The sequence below is a fragment of the Gnatocerus cornutus genome, chromosome 6 (genome assembly GCF_029298725.1).
Source record: "Gnatocerus cornutus isolate USDA-ARS CGAHR chromosome 6, icGnaCorn1.1, whole genome shotgun sequence".
In the NCBI taxonomy this organism is placed as follows: Eukaryota; Metazoa; Arthropoda; class Insecta; order Coleoptera; family Tenebrionidae; genus Gnatocerus; species Gnatocerus cornutus.
This window is the reverse complement of record NC_142238.1, coordinates 12,327,241-12,340,055: the sequence shown is the minus strand read 5'-3', so window position 1 is coordinate 12,340,055 and position 12,815 is coordinate 12,327,241. Positions and strand designations below refer to the sequence as shown.

The window sequence follows — 12,815 nt, the reverse complement described above, 5'->3', positions numbered from 1 at the left end:
AAACTAATTAGTGATGGATGTAAACAGTGACAGTTTCCATTCATCTTATGGAATAAATTAAGATCTAATATAATGGGCATCAGCAGGTTTGATTGAGAGCAGTGTGTGTTGGGCAGTGATACTGATCTACATTGGCATCAATCAAATTCATACCTATTTGTAATAGCCGGATGCAAAATGGACGTTGTCAAATTAGCAGACGCACATTCGGGATATTGTCCCTTGCATAGGTCAAAGTCAATAGGCATTTTGTCTTTACAGCGGAGCTGTTGTATTTGGAGTTTTTTCTAACACCAGTTCCAATTAAATTCGTTAATGAGTTAAACAATGCAAATTAAAAGCATCCACAAAGAATCTGAAATTGGATGACCCGATTTCACGTTATCTAGCTCGCCACATGTCGCAAAAAGATTTACATTTCCGGAATTAGATAGCCGGGATTTGCGTGGCTAATTCGGCTTAAAAAAGGTGGAGATGTAGTGATTACAAGGTAACCGATATTTGGCTCTTTTTCCGCATTTTGACGAAGATTTATTAAAGTGAAATTAAAGGAGACAGTGTTTGATTTGCTCAATGACTCTTCAGCCTACGTCGGTGTCAAGTGAATTGGTGTCAAATTTATTCAACACTTTCGCCTTACTTGTTATTATTTTATAAGCGGCGGAGCTGGAATAAAATTGTCTATTATCGAGACACCAAGATTGATGAGACCATTAATTCTAGACTCTTTGCATCCGTACCCCAGTTTATTTCTGTCGGTTTTAAATGTCTGCAACTGGGCCTGACGTCTATATCTATTGTTTTAAAGAGCACTCGTGGAACACTAGGCGTGGTATCGCGCACTTTAAGATGCTCCAGATAAATGTAGAACTAGAGAATCGAGATTCTTCTTTCAGACATGTCAATTAATAACAATAATTCGCTTGTGAAATTAGGCTATCGTGGATCTTTACTCATCAGTCTAATTCCGGGCTTTTGACTTGATTTTATGATTTTGTAAACAGAATATACCCCAAAGCTCTTTGTGCCTTTTAAAACGTGAGCCTCATTAATAATACATGTCATTTAGACCAGCGGTTCAACTCTGTAACCGTTTTATGCACTCTTCCTATCCTTACCTAATCAATATTTATGCTCCGATTGAAAGCTTCCGTGTAATTAAGACTCGTACGGTGAATCCCCAACTTTTCTAATAAGATGAAACCAACGCCTTTCTTTCCACGTCAAATTGTTTTATTAACAAGGCCGTAAACAAAAACAATCTTTGTGTACGGAATATCGAGCCAAATCGAAAATTAAATTTGAAAAGGGGCTTGAAAGAAAATTACGACACCTTCAGTGAATATTAATGATTCGACAGGTTCCAATTTACTGTCTCCTAAAAACTCTTAAATTCAACAAAAGGTTTAATCGGCCACATAACATGGTGATCGATATTTACACTAATAAATCTATTTTGTGGATAAATAAGAAATTTTCGAATTACAAAAAATATTAGTACTGTCCCACTAAATCAAACGCGCTTCCATGAACTAGTGAAAGTTAAATAGTTCGATGTAGTTTCTGACTCATCAAATGTGGTTTCGTAAAATATTCCATTTTTTTCAATAATAAATCCAACGCAAACACCGAACCACCACTTCGAAAAATCATTAATTACAAAGTATGTTTTTGTGAATTAAAAAAAAATCCCGTTGCAACAACGAATTTTCCATGTTTCGGTAATTAATCAAACTCTACAGCTGCCTGTCTGCTCATTTTAAAGAATAGAAATACGCAATGATTATTCCGATTGCCTGATTCTTCGTTTAACAGTTATACAGTACCATGCAAATTAAGATTACACGTTTTCCCTTTTATCTCAAAGACTCAATTCCAATTGTTTTCACAATACAGACTTTAATTTTCAAACCGATGTATTAAATTATTTGAGTCCTTGTAAAAACAGAGCGTAATTAAGTTTTGGAGTTTTCCAATTTGCAACCGGGAGCCAGGTATTAACTCGATGATAGAAAAAAAAATTGTGAAATCCGAGCTCTCTAAACCCAACAAATTCTTGTGTTTCCTACGGTAATTAATTATCGTTTCTGAAAGAAGGAGAAACGATTTTTTGTTGCACCTTTGCAGGAAATAAAGGAGTGAACAGATAACGGAACGTTTCAACGAGTTTAGATAAGTCACATGTCTGGGAAGACAAGGGTTGCTCCGCCAAGGGGTTCGATTTTGGGAGAAAGTTTCCGGTTTTTAATTTACGGTAAAAGTTACAAAATTCTGCGTACAAAAAATCGAGATCGATAATTGTGGTTGAATTCAAGTAAAAAGGTTTTCTTAATTTCGACCGATTCGACTACTTTGCGAGACACATATTTATTATCTCCGCTCTGGTTGAAACTATAAATCAACAAGAACAACAAACCGAACGAAAAAACTTTCTCTAGTTTACGACAAGAATTGTTGAACTCTTCTCTGTTACATTTATTTTAAACCACGTAGCTGCGTCTGAAGTTGCATGTTTTGTTCAGTCCGCGGCGTTCACAAAATTGAAATATCTCTTGGAGCAAATCCAAAACTGTTAAACAGAGTCATTTTACAGTTTCTCTTCGATTTGTCTCAATTACAAGAAACTTAACACTTATCAGAGGGTAAGGAACCACCTTTTCTCATTCAATCCTGCGGCAGACACTTCTCATAATACCAGATATCCTATCTCGAACAAGCTGTTTTGTCTTTCGGAGTTGTGTTAGTCTAGACGATTTTCAAGTTGGAGAAATATTTATCCCCCCGAGAATGCTAACAAACTGAGGCCACTGACTTCGTAAACCATTTCAAGTAATTTACTTCAAGCCCCACAAGTCTTGAATTCCTAAATTCAATAACTCACGTAACATAACTAGCCATGACGTATGAAAGGTTTATTTTTCATCAATGTTTCATCGGAATCATACTTTGAAGTAAATGGAGTTTGATGGAACATTTATCATCTTTGATGAAGTGCAATAAGGAAATAAAAGAAATTTTATATTAAATTCAGTCCGTGAGGTATAATTTTTCTTTTACTTTAGAATGAACTGAAAAGCGGACTTTGCTATTGTCTGAAATTTTAAATAGGTCGATTTAGCTTGAATTAACATGAAATTACGTGCTCTACAATTTCCACCATCTAAAATTATAAGTCACCAGGTGAATTTATAAAGAGAAGTAATATTACAGTACTGAATAAAATATAAGAAAATCTTAGTAACAGATTTTTAATTAAAATTTTTTCTGTGGCAATTTTTATATAATCAAATTTCCAGTTCGGTGCAAGCAACCGGAAAAATTAGAATAAAAACGTGCCCGAGGCTGGCGGTCGCTTTGTACTAATAAAACCAACTAAGCGCGTATTTGTCTTTCCAAGTATCATTTATTCACCGAAACTTGTTGTTTAATGTGAGCTTTTAGGAGTTTGTATTTGAATTTAATTGTATATTTTAGAGGCCAAAACTACATAGCCAACGAATTGTCTCCTATTTCATTTTCTAGTTTATTCTTTAGGACAATTCATTTCTTATAACAATACTTTTTTAATTAAAAGACAATCATGCTAAATAAACGGAGACTGTTATTGATGAATTAAACAAATAAAAGTGAAATAATTAATTTTAGATATTAGTTTTAAGGAAGGTACGAATTGGCGGATGCGCCCATTTACTAGTTCCTGTTAATATTAAATTTTTATGTCTGCTTTATCTGGTTTAAAAGTTGTAACAAGAAATTTTCCAATAATCCAATGGATTAGGAAAAATACGAATTTTCAGAAGTAGTATAAATATTGAATTAGAAAGCTTCGGCAAATATGCTGGAAACTGCCAAATAACATTTCTAATTTTTTTAGAAGATCCAATTTTACGAACGCGGGTTTGTTAAAACACGGAAACAAACTATTTTTATTTTCAACTTCAAGAATTTTCTGGTTTACCGCCAAAAAAATTGGGGATGTAGGTGCTAGGACGAACTAAACATTCTTGAAAAATTTATGTGTTTTGCTATAGTCTTGGATTCTTTAAACGTAAAACGAGGAAATTAAACTTTATGAAAAACTTTTCTGATTATGTTAGAAAAATGGTGGATGCGCCAATCTCTTTGTGAACGATTAAACCGTTTCAGTTTTGTCCCTTATTTTGGTTCACCCTGTCGATTTGTCTACTTCATGGCAGAAATAAGAACAAAATATGACAAAAATAGTTATTTTCGTATTTCTTTTTTTTGTTTAATTCTAGAGGAGCAACTGTTTTGTTGTTTGTGTGATATTTCCGTTGGAATTCAATTTATTTTCTTATTTCTGATCTCACAGAATTCTTACAATAGAATGCACCTAAAACCAATTGAAAAACTAATTCACTTGGAAGCACAGTTTGGGAACCAAATATCACGAATACGGAAAAACAGAGTTTCGATATAAAAAGCAGTAAAATTTTAAAAAGGTCGACACTTTCAAAAAAATGTGCGTCGCTTTAAATCAAATATGCATAAACTGATTCTTGAGAGCCGTATTTTTTAATACTATCTTCTCCCTCTTGTAAATATTTTCTTAAGGCAAAAGTGTGTTATATAAAGCCTTAACACGATTATGCATTAGCACGACTTTTGTTTGTTCTAAATCCTAAAGCGTATCCCTAATTCAGTAGTATAGCAGCCTTATGAAACTCTGTCTTATCTTAGACAGACCTCGTAGTAAGTTGTGAAGAGACATTCATCAAGTTTTAATCCGCAACCTCACTCGTTTCAGTGATCTTCTATCTTTACGCCTCACAAGATCCGCATCTCATGCAATCTACCGACACTAAATCATCAAATGAACTATGAACATTCCCGTTCCAAGCCTGATAAGGATGTGACTCGTTACCGGTAATTGCAATTGCAGGCGCATTGCTGTAAAATTACTGGGGAATCGCAGGAATTATGATTAATCCAGTGGGAAAAGAGCCAATTTCACTGTCTTTAAAGGGTTCTTTCTCGGTCATATAAATTTTAAGAAACACGACAGGTCTTCTAAGTAAGCAGATGCAAAAGTAGAGAACGTAAACTGTTGAGTAACAGCTCTTGACATCTCAACTCTAAGAAATATAAATTTATAGAGACACGTCGGGACCTTTCTATGGTATTCCCAGGTAAGCAGATGCAAAAGAAGACAGAGCAAACTGCTGAGAAGTGCCTCTTAACATTTCAACTCTAAGAAATCCGTGGGTAAACATAAAACAAGCAGTAAAACTCTCCATAAATAACTCTTGAATGCTTCTGTTATTGTATGCTTGTCGATGAAACACCCAACTTTTTTCAGATGTTTTTGTGACTGATTATAAAAGTGCGTTCATTCGTCTTCGTGATTAATTTCCACGTCATTGAACGTTACCTAGTAGTAATAATAAGATATATCAAAGTTTGTTGGCAAGAAAATTAATCCCGGTGACTTTCCATTCGAGCGATCCCAGGTCGATTCAAATGCAAAGTAAATTATGGAGAAACTAAGATTTAACTTCCTCCGCAGGTTTTGGGACATTCCAAGCCCTTGGTGGCAAGCAAGTACAGTTCTGGTGGGAACCGGAAGTGCGTTGAGCTTACTCATTGCCGTAACGGCTACAGCAGCGTGCTGTATAACTTACGTCGTTCATTCTGGAACAGCTAGAGTCGCAGGATCCTTGCAGCTTACAGCAGGTATGTATTCGAGGGATTTTCCGCTACTCAGGCATTACACAAACTTCCCTATATGAGATGCAAACTTATAAGACTGAATAATTTATTGAAAGTCTTCAAGTTTTTACCACACACTCTAATATTAAAATATTTATTAGAATATTCCGAAAATGGTGGATGCGCCACAATTTCTCACACTTTTTCAATCGCGACTGGAATTATTTCATTGTGGTTCTGTGAATTTTCCCTCGTCTAATTTTCCAGCTCGGTATTATAATTCATGCAACAAAGAGACAGGGCGATTTAATTTTTTCTTGAAAGCTTTGTGAAATCCAGTCCGTCCCTGCTTCCCATCCTGATTTTAATTCGGACCCGTTTAAATCAACCACACAAAGCTCACAAAGTGAAATATTCCCCATCTCAACGTGTCGTCCCTAAAAGGTCACGTATGAGGAAAAGTGCGTGGGGGTCACGATGTATATAAATATTTTTTCGGGGATGAATCGAATATACAGAGGTTAAGGAAAATCACCCGTAAGGGACAGATCTCGTAAACTGCTGAACACAACTACCAAATAAAATTATTCGATTGGTTGCTTGAGTAAGCCACCGCTCGTAATTTACGAATCAATAAGGTATTGTTATTGTTGATTTATTTGAATTGAATTGCAAATCTGGGGCGGAAAAAAGACGATTTATTGGTAGCGGCCAGTTTTAATTAGAAGGTAAAACATGAATAAACCTTATTTTAACATGGAGTTGCAACATTCAGTAATTTTATAGATTGATGGAAATACTGTCAAAGTGCCCACGTTTGTTGAGTGAGGCTCATTATCAATGCAAACCAAATGTTCCAAAACAAAATTACACGGCTCCCCACCGGTTGTACCAAATAATTAATTAATCTCAATGTAATGCAACATTCACTTTGACAGATTTTCCGATTAGTTCATACTATCAATTAGTTATGCTCCACAGTGTCTCAATTTTTTTCATGAGACTATAAATCCATTTTCTATCAGAAATTAAAAGAAAAATGATTAGTTGCTAAAACTAACTTTGACTTTACTTTTAATTTAAGATAAATGACGTGATAGAAAAATTGAAGAAGATTAATCAAAACTTTGCTAATGAGCGAGGAGGATTACACCTTTAAAATCAATAGAGGAACTTTATAAAATTCCGCCCTAAATTACTAACAAACGGCAACCCATGAATGTAAATAATTTATTGGGTGAAACTTCTACCATTACTATAACTATAAATTTCTGGAGGTGTTTTGCTTCTTGTAGTGAAAAATTATTACTTTACTTTGGAAGAGAAAACTTTATTGGATCAAATACATAAAAAATGTGACATTGCTGGGGAAAATATTTCTTCTCTCCGTTCATCTGTCTCCTTTAATTCTTCACATTCCCCCAGCATAAGTTCTTTCATTTTCAGGCTCTCTCTTCAGTCCCGCGTCCTAAATCTTGCACTTGTTTTTTTTTCATGTCTCACTGTATTATTTTCGCTGTTCCGATCTGTCTTGCTTTGTCTTCAAATTAATAATCTTTAAAATTTGTGTCTTTCGCTCTACAATTTTGCAGTTTAATGGAGTTAATAGACAACTCAAAAGTAGTTACATATAACTATGGGATTAAAATTACTAAAATTAAGAATTTTAGTGAAGATTGTCGGAAATTTTTGCTTCGTCTGCAAAAGAAAAACTTCTGAGATTTGTTTCTTTTGCTCTACAATTTTGCAATTTGGTGGAGTTAATCCACAACTTAAAAACAGTAATTTCCAGAAATTTCATAGCAGTGGCAGTAAAATTACCATTATCACGAATTTTATTGGAGGATGTTCGAAATATTTGCGAAGACTTGATACTGAAAATGCATTTGTGATTTTCTCTCTACAATTTTGCAATTTAGTAGAGTTAATACACGTCCTATACATAGTAAATTAAAAAAAAGTACCCCTAAAACTACCATAGTTAAAGAATTTAGTGAAGAATGCTAGCAATTTTTATTTAGTTTTAAAGTGAAAATTCTAAAATTTGTCTTGTTATGTTTATCTTAACACATGTTCTTTTTAATTCTTTCGGATTTCTTCTACTTTTGGGTATGAGTAATGTAGGCCTTTTAGACCCACTTTTATTGTTCTTCCTCTGCTTTTCTTTAATTTATTGATTATCCTTTCTGCTTTACTGCTCAGTGGTTCAGTTTTTCTACCACTTCTTCCCTGTCTTTTTCTTCTCTTCTAATCCTGTTTTTTTTGCAATGCTTTTCCGCCCCAATTTTGTAAGAGCTTTTACTGAATGATAATTAGGTTACCTTATGCGGTTTTATTTTATTTTCAAAAGAAAAATGTTCACTCTAAAAGACCAGGACTAATTACAAAATTTAATTCCATGAGTTATTAAATTATGCAATTCTAAAAGGAAACTTTTTATGAAATTCATTTATATTGCAAAGAAAACATCAGCAAAATGAGTTTATACCAACAAATTACCTGTCCTAATCCTCACAAGGATATGGAGATCCTGAGTCGCAATAGAACTAACACTGTTGCAAAAATATGTATACATAAAAAAAGAAAAACATTGCTACTACGTAGCCCATCTCTGTATAATCTTGGAGCACAGTGTATGTTAATAAAAAATTTTATAGCCACAGTTTAAAAAAGAAATTTCTCTTATTGCAACGAGTGCTTCAGTTTAATGTAAATGCTGATACTAAATTCATGATGTACAGTATTTTAAATTTTCCCCATCTAACATGTTATGTAATTTTTACTTTGCCTTGCAACAAAGAAACTTTTACTCTATGAAATCCTCTCTAAAACACGGTACGATCCATTCGCTAACTAAAGTTTAGTTTGCATAATTTTCCGTAATGAATGAAATTTTAGAATTTGTACATCTCAGTTAGAAAACTGAGTTTAAACAAGCGAGTTTCAGAACTTTTAATACATTTTTTATTTAAATATTTTAACTCTGCAAACAATACAACTTGAAATTAAAGTGGGCATTAATTTTAAACTCGACGCCTCTAAACTGTTTTATTTATTGTTATTGAAAAATCTATATGACACTTTTTATTGCTGAAGCTAGAATGCACCGTAAAACTAAAAAATCACAAACGTCCCCAAAACTTTTATCTCTGACTTTTTCGAGCTAAGCGAGATTCTTTGTTCTCCTCTTTGAATTCCATAGAATTCTCGCCATTTTAGCAGAAAAAATACATTTTTCGACCATTTCTTATATCGTGATCGTTTAGAAAAAACGATAGAATGGACCACTAAAAGAAGGAAAGAAAGAAAAAATGTTCCAAAATTCTTACAGTTTCGCTTAAAATAACTCTGATTACAGTAATTGATTGATAATGATTTATGGTTTATAGAACCTGCCCGACTGATATTAAATTTATGTTGCGCATAAAGCTATCAACGTTAAAGCACATTGCTGGTGAAATGAGGTGTACTTTTAGTTTTACATTTTCGAACTATGTTGCCACATTTTTCAGGTTTACAATAAATGTAGTCTTTTATCAGCCTCATAGCATTTTTCTGCAAATTGTGTGGCATGTCATGGAAAACTTTTCAAGTACGAGGAGAACAACACGATGCCTTCGGCTGCAGGTGTGGATACTCTAAAACAGAGAGTCTGTTCATTGTTAAAATAGCACTCGAGGTTCTCGTATCTTTGTGGGAATTTCAGCATTAGTTCTCAAAACGTTTATTAAAAGAAGAATTTTGGGGTGTATTTTAAAAGTCAATTATGTGTTATCCATTCTAAATTGTTTCCGATGACAAATTTCTGTTTTACATAAACGTTATCGTGTGAATTCCAAGTTGTAAACTTCATTTATTCGGTGAAAACTCTGAGGCAATTTCAAAGTGAAAAGCCGAGCAGAAATTCTTGTATTCCGATGTCGATAACAAGTTACTTGGGATTATTGCATGCAAATGTGGCATGTAAATCGCTCAAGTGTTGTGTAGAACTTTTATATGACCAATGTGACTGAATTTCTATAGATAATGTGGTGAAAGGAAACTATTGATATTATAGAGTTATGCAAGAGTTTCAGTCGAAGCGCTTTATCACGTTCTGAATTGTGGATTTTCTATTTAATATCGTATATTGTATGTTGAAAGTTAAGCTAAATCCTGAATGGAAAATGACAATAGCAAGCACCTGCCGAAACGTCATGTTGAATGAATGAATAGATTTAAATCCACACCCTTTAATGCCGGTGTAACTAGATTTTTGCCAACGAAATTCAAGAGCTTAAGTTTAATCAATTTATCTTTCAGTTTGACAATTATTTTCTTTGACATTTAAGATTTATTCATCCTTGATTCAATTCTCGACGGAGGAAACTGTAATAAAATCAATCCGATCACTGATTGAATTTATTTGGGACAGAAATTAAAATAAGGAGCGTAGTGCATATTAATTTCAAGAGACTCGAATCGTGAAGAATCATTTTTTCATTTAGTAGCCACTTCCGTTTATTTATGTGCTACATAAAATTTGCATTTTTGTATACATATGAAAAATTATCCCAGGTTGACAGATCCCTTTAATTCTGTTCTCAATTACGGCAAAGTTTCTCTCAACTGTAAAATGCAGATTGCACCATTTATCAAATCCATTAACTACCAACTCTATATTTCATTTATCTGACACTTAATCCTTTTAGTTTAAACATCTGCAGATTTAATTTAATAAAAAGTAATATTTTGTATCCAACACCGTAATAAAGTATCTAAAATCGATAGCACTGAGTCGTCAATAATTTGTCCTGTAATACCAGCTTTGTGGGATAGAAATAATGTCAATAGACGTAACAGGTGCACTTATATCTTTAGAAACTTTACGAGCTGCTGGGTAATCAGTAATAAAAAGAAAGACGTCTTGTTTTATTTTTAAAGGCAGCTTTACACAGCTTTCTTGAAATCCGTTGCTTCGTTAGTTACGTTTGTAGCAAACCATTTTTAAATTAAACAATTTCAACTTGTCCCAGCGCCTCCACCATTTTTAACATTACATTTTTACGACATTTCAATCAAATTTTACCTTTCAATTCTACATACAAATAACGTATTTTAACAAACGTCGCCGCTTAAATTACTTGAACTTTCCAATTTCTTTTTAATTCTGGTAAATTGCTGCCTGTGTAAAGATTTTTTTCTTTGTAATAGCTTTAAAACAAATCCAAGACTAGACTTAATTAGGAGAAGCAAAACCTTTAAAGGTTTGAGAAGACGCATAAAAAGGGCGCTGATCCCCGCAGGTGGTGAGATTTAGTTAAAACCTTACTAAATACTGAGCCCGCAACCAGATTAGTGAAACAATGCCTTCTTGGAGCAAGTCAAACCCTCTAAGTCTTATTATACATAAATTAGTGAAATTGGGGATTCTAGTAATAAATAGAAAACCACCGTTAAATAAACTCTCACATTTTAATTGGTTTGAACAACATTGTGGATATTAACGTAACATTAGTTTGGTTATCGTTGTGCTGGAAGTTGGAGTAAATATTTTCGTAGCGTAATTAACTTTCAAAACAATAATAGCAGAGCTACAGTCAGAATGTAGGAGTTATTGCGGTTGTAGACGTTAAATAAGTCACAAAATTGGTAATTTCGTTATTATTATACTTTTCGTTTTATCGTACTTCTGCAAATACGGCATTCTCGCCCTTAACTTCTGGAAACTGTTCGCTAGACTCTATTAATGAAATTTATAATCTCATCATTCAGTCTCGTTTATAGAGGGCGATAAAAGGTGGCTTTTTTATTGGTAACATTCGGCCTTTTATTGGAAGTCAATAAGTTCAAGCCGGAATTATCACCACGTGGAGAAAATATGACAATTTATTCAATTTACCACGAAACACGTAACGAAAGGAGAATGTGAATCGAGCATTCTAATCGGGAACACATCGCATATTCACGAGTTTCTATGAATTTCCATTAAATTTTATCACAAGAGAGGGTATAAATAAAAACGTACAAATATTTGGAGTTTTTCGCATGCATTAACAACGGCTTGATTATAATTTTAATTATTATGGTAATTTAAATTAAATTGCGTATAATAAAACGCCTTCGTTCTAAACAGAGACGGACCCCAAGTGTGCGCCAACTCATTAGTAAAATTGTATTTTAGTTGGTCGTGATAGCAGATGTGGCAGATGCCCGTGCTTTCGAAGACACCCTTTCAGGTTATCGAACTGACCGCTTTGTTATTAGTTTCAATCATTATCCTTCCGTGTTAATGTTACAATTTTAATGCCCAAATCTGAGAGAAACCTGTTGAACTGTCACGAACCCTTTGACGCCTCATACAATTTACATTCACCACCAAATTGGCATGCACAATAGTTGTCGACCCCAAAATGAAATTATTATTGAAGAAAATTGTTAGCAATTTCCATGTTAATTTAATTTCCCCAAAGTCCGCTCCCAAATATGTAAATGCTCGGACGTCGAGACGACGAACAAGAAGCCATCTCTTTGTGTTGTATTAACAAACAGTGTTAATAAAGTGAGCGGATTATGTTCTGTGCCAGTTTGACCCTATAAATTCCTTTTTGTTGGGAGATCTGTATATGTACAATAAAAGCTGAAATCTCTTGAGGAATAAAAGGTCGTGGAAGAGTATACTGGAACTCAATGAACTGTCACAAGGGTCAGAGATAAAGTCCTGCTATTTAATCTGTCGCCATAAAAATACGAAAAAGGACCAAATGATATTTATGTGAACAGCGATAATATCATAACCGCTCAATATCCTCATTAAAACCGTTTGGACTTGTTGCTTTGTTGCCGAAATTGAGTGTCTAGACAAAGGATTTTACCACACAAAAATACAAAGTGGCGCTTCTTCCGTTTTTCCTAGAATCTACACATGAAACCTCAATACAAATTTCATTTTACTCCCACAAAATAAAGCTATTTTAATGCTCCTGACTGGTATTACCTCGACTTTCTAGAATTTTTGTGAAAAAAAAAATTATCTGCAAGGAAATTGCAATGATAAAACCTTTTGATGCCAATACGGCTTTATTGTACACCGTCTTTTACAACGTGCCCTTTTTATAAAAAAGAAAATTTACCTTTCCAACGCAGCTAATGATGAACAAAATCTC

At 33.8% G+C, this 12,815-nt stretch overlaps 1 protein-coding gene across 1 annotated transcript in view; it reads left to right on the top strand.

The window, feature by feature from the left end:
- Positions 1 to 12,815, top strand: part of LOC148173026 (LHFPL tetraspan subfamily member 6 protein-like) — a 74,959-nt gene that overhangs the window by 51,151 nt on the left and 10,993 nt on the right. The window contains exon 4 of the mRNA XM_088040040.1: positions 5,528 to 5,694. Coding sequence (XP_087896166.1) covers positions 5,528 to 5,694 — 167 coding nt within the window. The remainder of the gene's footprint in view (positions 1 to 5,527; positions 5,695 to 12,815) is intronic.